The sequence below is a fragment of the Dreissena polymorpha genome, chromosome 9 (assembly GCF_020536995.1).
Source record: "Dreissena polymorpha isolate Duluth1 chromosome 9, UMN_Dpol_1.0, whole genome shotgun sequence".
Classification (NCBI taxonomy): Eukaryota; Metazoa; Mollusca; class Bivalvia; order Myida; family Dreissenidae; genus Dreissena; species Dreissena polymorpha.
Genome location: NC_068363.1, coordinates 93072397 through 93089721, shown reverse-complemented (window position 1 = coordinate 93089721; position 17325 = coordinate 93072397). Strand labels below are relative to the sequence as shown.

Genomic DNA, 17325 nt, shown 5'->3' with positions numbered 1-17325 from the left:
TAAAAACAATTTATTTTTTTTTTGGGGGGGGGGGGGGGGGGGAGGGTATTCTTGGGTGGGATGGTTGGACGGTATTTCAAAAATAAACTAAAAAAATTCTGTTTTTTAACCATGTTTAAAAAAAAATAGGGGGGTGGGGGGGCAGTGGGGGGGGGGGTATAGTGTGAGGGCGTAGTCATTAATTATATATACTTTTTTTATGATCTTTAAAAAAAAAAAAAATATATTTATTTTTTTGGGGGGGGAAGGATTCGGGGGGGGGGGGGGGTGGAGTCTATTGTGGTATGTCAGGTAAGAGTTGTTATGTCAAAATATCAATCAAATCTAATCCTACTAAATAAGGAAGTTAAGGCAATTTTAGCACAATTTAATAATTTGACCTTGATAGTAAAGGCCATTCAAAGGTCAAGGTAAAATTCAACTTGCCAGGTACAGTTTCCTCATGATAGCATACAAGTATTTGAAGTTTGAAAGCAATAGCCTTGATACTTTAGAAGTAAAGTGGATCTGCACCCAAAATTTAACCATATATTCAAAGTTACTAAGTCAAAAAAGGGCCATACTTCCATCAAAATGACAACCAGAGTTATGCAACTTGTCCTGTACTGTCCCCTTATGATAGTTTGAGAGTGTTCCAAGAATGAAAGCAATATCTATGATACTTTAGGAGTAAAGTGGACCAAAACACAAAATATAATCAAATGTTCAATTTCTAAGTATAAAGGGCCCATAATTCTGTCAAAATGCCAGTCAGAGTTACATAACTTCGCCTGCAACGTCCCCTTAAGATAGTTAGTAAGTGTTGCAAGTATAAAAGCAATAGCTTTGATACTTAAGGAATAAAGTGGACCTAAACACAAAACTTAACCAAATTTTTAATTGTCTAAGTATAAAAAGGGCACGTTATTCTGTCAAAATGCCAGTCAGAGTTACATAACTTTGCCTGCACAGTCCCCTTATGATAGTTAGAAAGTGTTGCAAGTATGAACGCAATACCTTTGATACTTAAGGAATATAATGAACCTAAACACAAAACTTAACCAAATTATCAATTTTCTAAGTATAAAAAGGGCACATAATTCTGTCAAAATGCAAGCCAGAGTTATCTATCTTTGCCTGCTCAGTCCCCTCATGATAGTAAGTAAGTGTACCAAGTTTGAATGCAATAGCATTGATACTTTCTGAGAAAAGTGGACCTAAACACAAAACTTAACCGCACGCCGACGCAGACGCCAAGGTGATGGCAATAGCTCTTTTTTTTTTCAAAAATTAGATAAGCTAAAAATGATAATTACACTTTAGCACAAGTAGTTAACAACATCTTAATGCTGACCCACCCCTACCACCAGGATTTTGTAGACAACAAGACTAAGGTTTTTCACTAAAAAATTGCCTAAAAATCAGTTAAGAATTCCCAAAAAAGAGGCAGCTGGTTTAACAGCATTTAAAAATTGTAGAGATCAACAAGGCCTTAACTTGTTTATTAACTAATTTGGTAGAAAAAACTCTCACAAAATAGTATTTTTGTTACAGTTTGAACAGCCAAAATGGTAATCTATGTGAAAAACTTAAAACATGAAATCCTATTTGAAACTTACTGTATATATTTTTCAATAGGGAAAGATGCATGTCGAATCCCAAACTTTTCTGCTGCAGTAAGGATGGAGTGCTGTCCTATCGCAAAACTCTGGTTAAATAACACAGGAATATCATCATTTTTCGGGTTGTAAAAGTTTTCCGAGACATTACTGATGTATACCAATCTGTCTTTCTCAATAATAGTACTTTCGGTCAGGTTGCCTTTTTGCCACATTATAAAAGGATAAGATTCATTCACAGAAGCACTGAAGTGGAAATAATATATACACAACGGACTCAAATGAGCTCTATTCATGTTTATAAAAACATATGGATGAAAACAGGTTAAAGATTGAAATTGTTCATTGCATACACCTTTATTGAAAATGATAACAGGTTTTCCAAACTTTAAGCTGTGAATATCTTTCCATGCATTTCTTTCCTGAATACACTTAGTCCAAGCGTTTCTATCCACACACATGAAGGAATTAAGATTACATCCAGCTTGATCCAAACCATCTAACGTGTTTTCTATTTCCTGTTTTAGTTTACTCCTATAAGTTCTCAAGTTATTCAACGTCTCTTGTTCTGTCTTTATATTCAAATATGATGCCAACAGCTGTGATTGGTCAGAATTTCTTACTGTTAGCCAATCCTTAGCTCGCATTTTCTCAGGAATCTGAAAAGAAACATATACAGATGACTTGTTGAATTATTTTTTTCAAAAAACCTTATATTTAAGAAATCATTGACAACTGACAGAGCCTATGGATGGTAATTACAGTAAAAAAGGCTCAGTGTTTATTGGCTCATCTTTAAAGGCAAAAGCCAGTAAACTTCAGACAATAAGAAAATGTATAATATGGCATATTGGCAATCATCATGTTTTTTAAACATTCAAAGATCATAACTTTTTTTTATAGATAACTAGTCTTTAAGATAAACACACATTTAAAAGTTTTAACATTCCACAAATATCCATTTGACACAAGTTGAAAAAAAAACGTGAAAAGGGTTGTTTGTATCTAGAAATAACTAAAATTAGTAACGTTTCACATAAAGCCCATTATGTTTCAACACTGGTCATTACTAACCAGCTGTCCAAAGTTGGAGATCCTTAACTTAAAGATTCCGTAGTTATTGCTAGGAGTAGATTTGGTCTACCGGTACTTGGGTTTCATTGAACTTTTAAATATCCGAAGCTTCAACCTTCTGGACTCTGTAACTTGGATTATTGCAAACCCAGTTAAAAGCCATATAGAACATACAACATTTTTCTGCAACACAATCATAAGAAATTACATTTTTACTCAGAATCAGTTAAGACACACTACAATTTACCTGCTTGTGTTCTTCTGCTTTCAGTATTTCATACTTGATTTTATCAAACTCAATATCAATGGATTGCAGCAACTTGGCCAAGCCGTTCTCACAAAGATGTTCATACTGGCTGTGGAACGAATTTGGGTATCGCTGATACACTGATCTACTTTGGCTTGTCCCAAAAAACTACAAATGGGCCATGCTATGTGAAAGGGATTTAATGCATGTACGTAAAGTGTCATCCCAGATTAGCCTTTGCCGTCCGCACAGGCTAATAAAGGACGATACTTTCCGCTTTAATGATATTTTTCGTTCCAAGTGGAAAGTGTCCTCCCTGATTAGCCTGTGCAGACTGCACAGCCTAATCTGCCACAAAACTTTACACACATGCATTAAAAACCTTTGTCACAGAGCACTGCCAAATTATACTGTTAAAATCACTATGTTTCTTAAATGATGTTTCACAATGTCATATTTACTTAAAATGAGAACTCTTCTTTCTATGCTTAGTTTAATTGTGTACAGGAATATCAGTGAGTTTCATGCTGGATTGATTACTTAATTTTCTCAATGCTGGAAATGAATTTTGAAGGTCTTTGCAAACAGTTTGGATCCAGATGAGACGCCACAGAATGTGGCGTCTCATCAGGATCCAAACAGTTTGCTATTCTGATAGTATTCTTTGAAAACATCAAAGAAAATGCTAATTTTAGAAATTCAGCAGACAACATTTTAGCAGACGACAAATTACCCAGCATGCAAAGGGTTAAAGTTTAGAAATTGGTAATATCACTGCCCACATGATTTTTAGAGTAACAAAAACTTAAGATTTTTTTTTTAATTACACAAACAAACTAGCACAATTATATAAATGCAGTAATTGTTTAAATCAATAATGAAAATGCCAAATTTCTGGTTCTGAATAATTATAATATTTTCTTACTGTTAAACACCTCACTCCAAATTTTCTCCAAACTCCACTCAAAAGCTTCCTGTAGTGCATTATAGCTGTAAAAACCTGAAATTTAAGTCATTTTGTAGTTTTAAAACAGGATACAATTTACTAATAAGTCTTTTCTAAATCATTTTTACCACTAACGCTTTCAGTGGTTCAGTACAACTAAAAACAAGTGAACTCTTTCCCGCTATTAGAAGCTAAGATCATTTGATGTGAACATGGCTTATGCATCCAACATAAAACAGGACGAGGCTGCAGCTTATCAGTTCTTTAGGGTTGGAACAGAAGACATGCGACAAACTTGGTCACAGTAAGGGAGAGGGGTATGATAACCCAGTTCCATTTGTACAGTGTAGCAAAGTTGGGAAAACAATAACACAGAGAAGTCTTGGTGTCAAGTCCACCACTGGCTATGCAATTAATTCTTTTGTACTTTAAGCTTTTTTTAATACATTCGTACAGCTAAATATTCGTCCTGATAAAGGCAAACATGAAAATGCATGTAAAACAATTATGTCTTAAGTATGTCTTTTAAAATCAAGTTCAATCAATTTGAGACATCCTAATACACAAAATACCTGTTACCATCAATATCAATTTACCTTGAGATGAAAAATTCTCAAAACAAAAGCTTGATAAAAAAACACATCTTTCTCAGTTTCTTGTCAAGATATACGGCGGTAGCCTACATATAAATTAACATACAGTATTTTCCAATTTGGAATACTCAGCATTGTCCATGGCAACAAGAGCTGTGTTTGTCAGAAACATAATGTTCCCTACTGCCCCACTTTGAAGCCATATATTTGACCTTTGACCTTGAACAATGACCTTGACCTTTCACCACTCAAAATGTGCAGCTCGATGAGATACACATGTATGCCAAGTATCAAGTTGCTATATTCAATATTGCAAAAGTTATTGCAAAACTTTAACCAAGATTAAAGTTTTCCACAGAATTACAGACAGACAGGCCAAAAACAGTAACCCCGATCATTCGATCTGGGGGCATAAAAACACATTTTCATGAACCATCGACATGTTTGAAACTGTGATTAATATTATTAGCAGTATTCTGCGAGCACACCACAACACGTAAGATGTTTTAATTTGCACATAAGGGATATATCCATGATCTTTTTGTGTTTCTTTATACAAGAAAATAGTTTGTGGCTTATACTACAAATAAAAGCACCGACTGGATGCCATGCGAGTTTAAAGGAAAAGTCTTTACCAGTTGCACTTAAGAGGATCAATAGCTGGGATTGCAACTAGCTATACAATATTCTAGCTATGACTGATAGAAATAATTGAGAGCTTTGTCTAACCAACCTCCCTGTCTACTAAGATGCTTAACATTTCATACACACACAGTACAGGTGTCTAAGCAGTTACAGGGAGATGATTTAAATAACAACTCACATCCACTCACAAGGGAGTCTGTGTTTTCAATAACAGAAAGATTGGTTAGAGGTCCGCTATGGACTGCAGAAAGATTGGTGAGAGGTTCGCTATGGACTGCAGATCCAAAAAGATTGGTGAGAGGTCCGATATGGACTGCAGAAAGATTGGTGAGAGGTTCGCTATGGACTTCAGATCCAGAAAGATTGGTGAGAGGTCTGCTATGGACTGCAGAAAGATTGTTGAGAGGTCCGCTATGGACTGCAGAAAGATTGGTGAGAGGTCCGCTATGGACTGCAGAAAGATTGGTGAGAGGTCCGCTATGGACTGCAGAAAGATTGGTGAGAGGTCCGCTATGGACTGCAGAAAGATTGGTGAGAGGTCCGCTATGGACTGCAGAAAGATTGGTGAGAGGTCCGCTATGGACTGCAGAAAGATTGGTGAGAGGTCTGCTATGGACTGCAGAAAGATTGGTGAGAGGTCCGCTATGGACTGCAGATCATCTCCATCATATTAGGATAATGATTATTATAATAACTAAAATGGTTCAAATGTATTTTAATACCTTTTAAGATAAAATTGTATAACATTTTCAAGCAGTATGCACAAAGTTTGAGGCAACCACTGATTTACTTCATATAAATTTTAGAAATGAAATTTGTAGCAGTGTGCCTGTTTTGCATGTTTAATCAAGTCAGAAAAAGAACGTGTCTTATTGTTTTCTGATTCTCAGACATATATCCTTACGTGGGATATCCTTTCCCTTACCAGGACCATTTTCCTTAGAAAATATTTCAAGAAAATAATATTTTTTTAATCACAGATCTCTTAATTTGCATGTACAATTTAGTTACCCTTCAAAGAAATGCAAGGGGGCATTTCAAATTATTAAGATTGACTTAACTCTTTCAGTGCTGGAACCAAATTTTGAAGGCCTTTGCAAACAGTTTGGATCCAGATGAGATGCCACAGAACGTGGCGTCTCATCAGGATCCAAACTGTTTGCTATTTTGATAGTATTCTTTGAAAAAAAATCGAAAAAAAATGCTAATTTTTAAAATTCAGCAAAAGACATTTTAGCAGAAGACAAATTTCCCAGCATGCAAAGGGTTAAGTTGTCTGCTTACTGCCAGTTTGTCTGCTTACTGCCAGTTTGTCTGCTTACTGCCAGTTTGTCTGCTTACTGCCAGTTTGTCTGCTTACTGCCAGTTTGTCTGCTTACTGCCAGTTTGTTGAAGAAACAATCATCATATGATCATCACCTGTCAATAATACCTGCAAGGGGAGTTAGACCGTATAGATAGATATGTTATTGTTCGTGACTGTCCAATTTTTTTAGTTATTAACGGTAAGGTTTTATGAAAATGTTGAATGAAATGCAGTTTGTTTTGGAACTGTGGAATTTTTGGAACTGAAATTTTTACTGTAGATTGATTTTTGTAAAACATCTTTAACTAACGTAATTTGTCAGAATTTACAAGTATGGGACGGTAAATATAAGCTGAAACGAAATCAGAACATAAACATCAACAGATAAAACCTGCTTTACCGAGCTCTTATCTGAAGGCTACCAAATAAAACATGTACTACGTCCCATTGGTCGCCGTGGGGGTGGTGTTGCTCTAATACACAAGACTAGCATTGAAATAAAAGTCTTGACTTCAACTAAAGACAAACAATTCACTACCTTTGAACACATGGACTGTAGTGTAAAGATTAAAGACTATTGTCTACTATTGGCTGTGATCTACAGACCACCTCCATCAAACGACAATGGTTTAAAATCAAGTACTTCCTTAGAGGAAGAATGGTCCCAGTTTTTATCAAAATATGGAACGACAGATAAAAACATCATTTTAACCGGTGATTTGAATTTCCACCTTGACGATCTGTCTGATAAAGATACTCTAAAATTCAATAACCAGTGTTTTTTATGGCAATTTCGGGCTGATATTCGGGCCCCATTCCCCTATAAAAAAAAGAGTATAATTATATTTTTCCCTAATTTTGTAGAAAAAATGCCCTCCAGAAGTTATTTTTTTATTTTTTTTTTTGTAAGAAAGAACTCTCTAATGTTATATATATCTCAAATTTATTTCATAAACAACTAACAAAGTATATAACAAATTAATATGATTTTGAAGAGTTATATTAAATTAGTTTTCCCACATCATGCAGTGGACTTTTCATATGAATTGCATTTTTCCCAAAATGGCCAGGAAAAGACCTTATGTATCTATATTGTGTCAATATTTGTTGATATAAAAATTCTAATTTGGTCCATTTTATTGATAAAAAATGCTCAAATTTGCCATTTTATCGATTAAAAAATCCCAATTAGACTCAAAATGGCTAGGAAATCTGAGACTGTGCAAGACGGCTGAACTGTCTGAAACTAATGTTGAAAAAACCTTTGATATATATTTAAGGAATAGGACAGAGACATTCAGCTGTGAATATTACATTCATACATACATATGTATTCATATAATAAAATTTATATCATTACATATAAGAGTAAATTTTTATTTTCACCTTTATCTAAAAAACGAAGTGTTTTTCACCTTAGGACGGGCCCTGCCACCATTCCCCTATAGGTGAAACAAAACACTGATAGCATACTCCATTCTTTTGGTATGATGCAGCATGTAAAAGAGCCAACACATGTACGAGGACACTCTGGACGTCGTGATCACCAGGGACACTGTGGATACGGTACTCAACGTAGTTGTTACAGATTCTGGACTTTCAGTAGCTCACCTCAAGAAACATTTCTAAAGACCATTATGCCGTCATCTTCAATGCAAGAGCATCAAAACCAGCTTCGGTAAGAAAAACTGTGACCTTTCGGAAACTACGAGAAATCAATATTGAAACATTTAAACAGGATACCACAGAATCAGAAATACAATTTGAAAATACACATGACCCTGAAACCCTTATCCAAACTTATGGTACTTAAGTTTCACCTTTGGTAGACAAACATGCTCCACTAAGAACAAAATTAACCCTGAGGCCGACTTGCCCATGGTACACAGATGAGCTTCATGACGCTAAACATATCAAACGAAATTTGGAAAGACAAGGGCTGTTTGTAAAACATGCATGCCCCCCATATGGGCTCTACGTTGTATTGACAGCCATTGTGTGAATATGTTTTTTGTCACTGTGACCTTGACCTTTGACCAAGTGACCTAAAAATCAATAGGGGTCATCTGCAAGTCCTGATCAATCTACCTATCAAGTTTCATGATCCTAGGCATAAGCGTTCTTCAGTTATCATCCGGAAACCATGTTACTATTTCGGGTCACCGTGACCTTGACCTTTGACCTAGTGACCTGGAAATCAATAGGGTTCATCTGCGAGTCATGATCAATGTACCTATGAAGTTTCATAGTCCTAAGCATAAGCGTTCTTGAGTTATCATTTGGAAACCATTTTACTATTTCGGGTCACTGTGACCTTGACCTTTGAAATAGTGACCTGAAAATCAATAGGGGTCAACTGCGAGTCATGATCAATCTACCTATCAAGTTTCATGATCCTAGGCATAAGCGTTATTGAGTCATCCTCCGGAAACCATTTTACTATTTCGAGTCACCGTGACCTTGACCTTTGAGTCCCAGGGGTTCCACTGGCCCAAAAAAAGTTGTCGCCACTTTTTCGCGGCGCGAAACTGTTAGTTATTCCGACCTTATTAATTATGACAAGCGTCTAAGAAACCTAGAAAGCTTACAACATCAATGTCATTGACTATATTATTACTTTTAAAAGTATGTAAATACATAAATAATAATAAGTAACTTCAAAGGTCTTAATAAGCTTTATTTATACATAAAAACATTGGTTTGCACATGATAAATAATCACATATAACCAAACTTATCTAATAATGTTAACATCAATGGAACAGTATGCTGCATACATTTTTTATAAACATTTATTTAAACATACAATCACACAAATGTACATCATCTGGAAGGGAAAAAAATTCAAACATCAGTAAATAAAGCCTCTCAATTTAATTGTTAAACAGTTACATTTCAGAAAATAAAACATCTAAATTTAATTGTTTAACAGTTACATTTGGTCATTTGGCTAATATGATGCACATAAACTGAAAGGGAAAAAAATGATACACATCTGAACGACAAACATCTCAATTTAAATTAACACCGCCTTATATATCGTTATAATCATTGATCTCTGTGCCAGTTTGTCCTAAGTGTTACATAATTGAGTGTTCTTTATCATAAAAGAACCGTTAATCCGATAATAACCCCCATAAAACTTGACAATAGCAGTAAAAACACCGACTGTAACACTTTCACGCTTCCGTGATTTCAGTGCACTCTACACTGTAGGTCGCTTACATCGTCGTAAATCAATATTTACAACTGACAAACGCTGGCCGCTTATGCTCGGTCGCGTGCTTTTCGACTCGCAGTACATTTTCGGATAGGATTTTACCGATTTTTTGAAATTCGCCACTTTAAAAAAATTGGAGCCACTTAAAATTAGCGGCATTTGGCGCCAATGGCGATCGACAGCGGAACCCCTGTTTGACCTTGTGACCTGAAAATCAAAAGGGGTCATCTGCGAGTCATTATCAATCTACCTATCAAGTTTCATGATCCTAGGCATAAGCGTTCTTGAGTTATCATCCGGAAACCATTTTACTATTTCAGGTCACCTTGAATTTTGACCTAGTGACCGGAAAATCAATAGATGTCATCTGCCAGTCATTATCAATCTACCTATGAAGTTTCATGATTCTAGGCATAAGCGTTCTTGAGTTATCATCCGGAAACCATTTTACTATTTCGGGTCACCGTGACCTTGACCTAGTGACCTGAAAATCAATAGGGGTCATCTGCCAGTCATTATCAATCCACCTATGAAGTTTCATGATTCTAGGCATAAGCGTTCTTGAGTTATCATCCGGAAACCATTTTACTATTTCGGGTCACCTTGACCTTTGACCTCGTGACCTGAAAATCAATAGGGGTCATCTGCGAGTCCTGATCAATCTACCTATCAAGTTTCATGATCCTAGGCATAAGCGTTCTTGAGTTATCATCCAGAAACCATTTAACTATTTCGGGTCACTGTGACCTTGACCTTTGACCTAGTGACCTCAAAATCAATAGGGTTCATCTGCGAGTCATTATCAATGTTCCTATGAAGTTTCATGATCCTAGGCCCAAGCGTGCTTGAGTTATCATCCGGAAACCACCTGGTGGACCGACCGACCGACAGACCGACCGACCGACATGAGCAAAGCAATATACCCCCTCTTCTTCAAAGGGGGGCATAAAAATGGCTAAAATCGAGACTCACTATTGATCATGAAATTTATAGAAACCATAGCGCCAAAATGAACAAAAGGTTGAAAAAAGCATGTGTACATTTATTCAGATAAAGTTACATCCTGTGGCCATGATCAAAAGACCATGCACAAAATCACAAAACACTTACTAGATGGTCCATCTGAAATAGCTCTCCCGTCTGGCAAAACATCCGATGAGTAAGCACAAAATTTTAATGATTTTTTCATAGATAAAGTTGAAGGTATCAGAAAAGATATTTCTGAACATGCCCTATCTCATTCAAATTCAAAACAGAGTACCGGTAATGATAATAACCCAACAGCAGAAACATGCAGTTTGACACATTTCTGTCCATAAACTGAGGAAGAAGTTGAAACAAGAGCACAAAATGTAACCATATATTCAAAGTTACTAAGTCAAAAAAGGACCATAATTCTGTAGAAATGACAACCAGAGTTATGCAACTTGTCCTTTACTGTCCCCTTATGATAGTTTGCGAGTGTTCCAAGTAAGAAAGCAATATCTATGATACTTTAGGGGTAACATGGACCAAAACACAAAAGTTAACCAAAATTTCAAGTATAAAGGGCCCATAATTCCGTCAAAATGCCAGTCAGAGTTACATAACTTTGTCTGCACAGTCTCCTTATGATAGTTAGTAAGTGTTGCAAGTATGAAAGCAATAGCTTTGATACTTAAGGAATAAAGTGGACCTAAACACAAAACTTAACCAATTTTTCAATTTTCTAAGTATAAAAATGGAACATAATTTGGTCAAAATGCCAGTCAGAGTTACATAACTTTGCCTGCACAGTCCCCTTATGATAGTTAGTAAGTTTACCAAGTTTGAATGCAATAGCATTGATATCCTGGTCTATCGTAAGTTCGTGGATATAACAAATAGAACAGTTTAATATGTAATTATATTTTTATTTTTATCAAATTAATATAATTAAGCATAAATTAAATCCTCACCTGTGTGAATAATAACAAAGAATCAAATTCAATTGTAATTGTGTCTTCAAAATTCAAGTTAACAAACACCATCCATCAGTATGAACTGCCATTTTGAATTCATGTAAGTTTGTGGATGACACATGTGACGTCATTACTCCAGAACAGCTGATAAGGCCAAATGTAGAAGTGTGTGCTTTCTAAATATTTTTTAATACATGAATGAAAACAATAAAAAAATACATGTAACTGAACATTGAACATTTAAAAACAACATTATTTAATGAAATATTTTATGTTTCAATGGAGTTGGATTGGCCTGTAAATTAACACAGGTAGTTAGCGTGTGGCTATGATATTTATTAGTGAAAACATCATTTTGAAGGATAAATAATCAAAATATAACGAAAAATCAACTTTCTGAAAAAAAAAATCACTATCAAATAAATATATATATTATAATAAGGTATCCAACTCAAGATCACCCGAAAACAGGCATAACTACATCAAGTGTACAGCGATTTTCACAAACTCTGTCTTACAAATGCAACGCAGAAATAAATTTCCTTGCATTTGTAAAAATCTGGCAAGATATGTACATTTCCAGAAAGTAAATTCATTTCTGCGTTGAATAAGACTGAGTTTGTGCACAACTGATGATGGGATGGCTGTTCAAAGCAATGCACCTCGCTTTCGGGTCATTTCGAGTTGAATACAGATGATAGTGAAATTATTTTTTTTCCAGAAAAGTTGATTTTTCGTTATAATTTGATTATTTATCATTTAAAATGATTTTTTCTCTAATAAATATCATAGCCATACGCTAACCACCTGTGTACATTAAATAAAAAGGCATAAGGAACCAGGTACCATAAAACACTAATTTTACTTTGTCTCAAAAGCATTTAAAAATCGAGCACGAGGCTGTGTACATACAGTGTCAATAGAACGCTGTATATAAACAAAGTGAGCAAAATAGGTTTTAAGTATTTTGTTACGGATTTTTTTGGCAAAGAAAAAATTTGGGCGTAATGAAAATGGAGGTAAAATACACTTATGGCCATTATTCAATTTGTTTGCCTGTTTAGAACGCATTTCATTCAAATATTTTGTTCTCAGTTGTAAAAAGATAGTTTGCAATACACAATTCCGGTTTTCGTCTTCAGGATGTCAAAATCTAGCGCGTGTAGTTATTCCAAACCGACAATCCACAAACTTACGCTATCCACAAACTTAGACTATGCAACGATACTTTATGAGAAAAGTGGACCTAAACGCAAAACTTAACTGGACGCCAACGCCAATGGTGATGACAATAGCTCATAATTTTTTTTTCAAAAAAAAGCTAAAAATCATTATGCAATCCCAAAATAAATATTGCGAGCTTTACCCTATTCCAACTTGGCTCCTGAAAGAATGGAAAACTGAACTACTACCAATACTGACAAAAATCATCAATATTTTGGTGGAAACAGCAAATGTGCCAAGATCCTTCAAAACAACACGTATAAGACCTTTATTGAAAAAGCCCACATTAGATAAAGAAACACTTCAGAACTCTTGCCTGGTTTCAAATCTGCCATATGTTTCCAAATTATTGGAGAAAGTTGTCAGCAAAGAAATAGTTGAACATTTGACAGAAAACAATTTAAATGAAGAAAACCAGTCTGCATACAGAAAGTTTCACTCACAGAAACAGCTTTGTTAAAAGTACAAACAGCTTTGTTAAAAGTTCAAAACAATGTCCTACAATCATTAGATAAGAACAAGAGATAATATGTTTGTCTAAAACACAATGCCCCCTATTGCGCCACTTTGAAATAAAAAGCATAAGCTGCTCCCAAACTCTGGAACTCACTTCCATCAAACATTTGAGGTTCTTCAACACTGAATAATCAATTCCTTCAATAAGGCACTGAAAACTCACCTCTTCCTTCAATCTTATGCAATATTATAAGCAGTGGTTTATTCAATTTATTATATAAAATCTCTATCAGCATGAACTGGAATTAACCCTTTTAAAGGAAGCATAATTATTCCTTAGGAGGTTTGTGGACTCATGGTAATGGTATCCTGACATTACCCTTGTCTCAATCAATCTGACAGCATGAACTGGAATTAACCATTTTAAAGGAAGCATAATTATTCCATTGGGGGTTTGTGGACTGGTGGTAATGGTATCCTGACGTTACCCTTGTCTCTGTTTTGTCTTGCTGATCTTTCTAATCTATGGTTACTGTGCATGTTTTTTTTACGTAGTACTTATAGTTTAAGTTTTAGATTTTATTGTTCCATTAATTGTCTTATAAGTTATAGCTATACACATAGAGTAGTTTTTATAGTGTCTTGTTGATCTTTCTAATCTAAGGTTACTGTGCATCTTTTTACTTAGTACTTATAGTAAAAGTATAATAGAGTAGTTTTATAGTTTAATTGAGTACTTTTGATCGATTTCTTTCGAAACAGTGTTGCAAAATGTATTCGTATCTGCGATACATCAAATGTTCTTATGTAAAGCGCCTTTGAACATGCACTCTTGCATGAAAAGGGCGCTATATAAATCCGGTATAATAAATAAATAATAATAATAATTTTACAGAAACATTGATGCCAAATAGTCTCATTTATAAGACATGCAAAGAATTTAGAGATACTTTTTATATGGGCTAAATTTTTTGGAACGTCTCATCGGGGAAAAGTCAAAAATGTGTTGGAAACCAGAAAGTTTAAATTTTCATTAATTTGCGTAAAATTGCAAAATAACATTACCAACTCATTCAGTTTTAGTGCAGTAGTCCATTTTTACCTCAAATATTGTCGAATTGAAGTTAGAAAGGCATACATTCTTCATTTAAACTTCTGCTTAAATCGCAACAATATCACTGACCTCTTGCCATATTATGAAACAGATTTAAATATCAACCAATCAGAAGAAGGCATTACGGTGTAACGTGTACGCGTAATTTTGTTTAACATGAGCTTTTAACACCGACTTTTACCTAACTAGATCTAGTATGCTCATCTTTGTCGATTTAATAAGCATATGTTCAAAAGAGATATGGTGCAGTCTCTATTCACTCTTCTAAGGCCAGAGTTTTATTATTTTCTGTTCAACGGGATTTTTTTTTTTAAGTTTGAGTAGGAGGAGGGAAAAAAAAAAAAATCAAAAAGGTTTTGTAGGAAAAATAAATAACAAGGGACAAAATTGTCACAAAACCAGGTTTTCATGGTGAAAAAAAAATCTGATAAAGGGAGAAAACTCAAACTGAACTTTTGAAATGAACAAACAAAATTAACCCCCTTTGTAAGTTTGTTTTAAAAAAAAATCTATTTTTAGTCGTGGCGACCTTGACATTGGAGATATTGACGTGATTCTTTCGTGCGACACACCTGTCCCATGATGGTGAACTAATGTGCCAAATGATTTTAAAATCTCACAATGAATGACATAGTTATGGCCAGGACAAGCTCATTTATGGCCATTTTTGACCTTTGAACTCAAAGTGTGACCTTGACCTTGGAGATATCGACGTAATTATTTCGCGCGACACACCGTCCAATTGATGGTGAACAAATGTGCCAAATGATTTTAAAATCTGACAATGAACGACATAGTTATGGCCCGGACAAGCTTGTTCCGCCCGCCCGCCAGCCAGCCAGCCCGCCCCCATTCGCCAATCTAATAACCAGTTTTTTCCTTCGGAAAACCTGGTTAAAAATAAAGCATAATAACAAAATATATTTTTTATTTTTGGAAGTTACTAAAAACAGTAAAAATAACTACCTGTAAACTTGCCTGGTATTGCTAGACAGTGTCCAGTCAGTGTAAAGGGTGAGGGGTCTCAAAACAGTTTAAAAACATGAAAAGAAGTTAAATGTTTAAGCAAACTTTTGAGGACACACAAACTGTTGAAAAAGCAGATGGTGTCGATCACAACAGCATACCATGAGCATTCCTGCTCAGGTGAGCTAATAGTAAGAACAATTACAGCTAATTAACAGTTTTGCGGGGGTCGGCCTAGGGTCAAATTTTAGGGAGAAATGACTTCTGTCTTGACTGGCATTTTTCAGAAAGAAATCAGGACAAATAAGGAGAAGTCTTGTTTTTTTGTTTTATCTTGTAATTATTTGCATTAGTGTTTACCCTTTTAAATTACTGAATACAAGATGTGCATTATAAATCCTGCTTATTCAATCCTCTTTATAGTTAATTAAATCAACAATCAAGTATAAAGAAAACAACACAAAAATCAACCCTCTTACCACATTCAAGTGTGCATGAAAGTGCTTCATATAAATTGTATTTACATACACTACCCATCCACCCCACAATTAAAAAAAGTGTTTAGTTTGTTTTTTTTTGGGGGGGGGGGTATTTTGGTATTATACATGAATATTTAATATTTATTTTGTCTTCTAAATAAAACATTATAATTACCCTATACTCAAATTTCAGTAGAAACAACAATAAAAACATTTACATACACAAGTCTTTGACATTCACAACAGTGTTACCAAATGACCTCAATTAAACCAATCCCTCAAAAAGCAAGCTGTCAATGCTGTCCGTAGACATCAAAGGTCTTTGATATTGGGGCCGATTTCTAGGAGTTAAAACTGTAAACTTGTAATACCTCAGCAGGTGGCAAATGGCAAAAAGGAATTAATCAATACTACATTACCTGCAGCATGCAGTTCTGTCAGATACAGCATTAATACATTAGCTCCATCCAGAGGATGCAATGTGTGAAAACTATCGGAGATTTAACTTAATTGGATTATTTGTATTTATTTTTATTGGGTGTGTTGAAATGAATTGTGTTTGCTGGAATTTAAATGGGATGTTGCTTTACAGGTATTGTTTGTTTATGGATTTACTTTAAAATTTAAAATTAGGGCGAAATGAATTTCATCCGGTTAACAAAAAACATGATGTAACACCAACCTATTTTAAGGATGTGTACTATATTCGGACATACTTTTTCGCCGATGAAATGTTTAGACTTCGGGGTGTTTTCAAAGTTATTTGTTTTGTAAAAAAAGCTTGTAAAACAGTCAAGGCTAAAATACACTAATAACTTCTTTTAGAAGAACACTTTTTGTTGGATGCGGAGGAAAAAATAAAAATAAAATTATTTTTTCCATTTTATTTTTATTTCACTTTTCGGAAATTTGGATACGGCGCTCCCGTTAAACAGAAGATAAAAAACTCTGGCCTAAGTTTTAGCAACTTTTTATGCATGTCTTTTTCGCACCTCTGTCTGTGTTGTTTTATGTACTTACATTCTACGTTACATAGGACGGTATACTGTACGATCTGTATCAATATTATTTATGTACGGTATAAAAATAAAAGATGTAATTTATTTCAGAACATTTAAATTGTCACTTTAGAAAAAAAAAAATGTTTAATTAATCCAGAAAAGTATAATAACATCGGTTTACTACGTAACGCTCTGCACAACAACATTCGAACGCAAACTGTATTTTACGCTGTTTATTCTTCCACTTTTTAACCTGATACTTTACATCGAGGTTGTGTTATCGATTTATATCTACACAGCGAGCGAATCGAGAGATATTGACAATTTGAATAGTGGTTGGATTTAAATTACTCAGGTGTGCAAAATTCAAAGTGTCATTACATAATTTTTAAGGAACATTATCAAGAAATGAATAATCTACACAGGTATGTAAATATTATTGCAATCTGTTGATATTACGTGTCTGATATTGGGGCTTGAATGTTGCGCAACAATATTGACAAAGAAGGAAAACATT

At 34.7% G+C, this 17325-nt stretch overlaps 1 protein-coding gene across 15 annotated transcripts in view; it reads right to left on the bottom strand.

Annotated features, from left to right (window-relative positions):
- Positions 1-17325, bottom strand: part of LOC127846746 (uncharacterized) — a 32443-nt gene that overhangs the window by 14448 nt on the left and 670 nt on the right. For 2 of the 15 annotated variants that reach the window (XM_052378249.1, XM_052378255.1), the window contains exons 2-5: positions 6407-6535; positions 3845-3919; positions 2920-3087; positions 1599-2257 (exon numbers count right to left, since the gene is read on the bottom strand). In XM_052378249.1, coding sequence (XP_052234209.1) covers positions 1599-2257; positions 2920-3087; positions 3845-3904 — 887 coding nt within the window. In that variant the 5' untranslated portion in view covers positions 3905-3919; positions 6407-6535. Of the gene's footprint in view, positions 1-1598; positions 2258-2919; positions 3088-3844; positions 3920-6387; positions 7769-11565; positions 11608-17325 lie in introns of those variants that run through there. The other 13 variants (XM_052378259.1, XM_052378261.1, XM_052378250.1 and 10 more) reach the window with 13 other exon arrangements.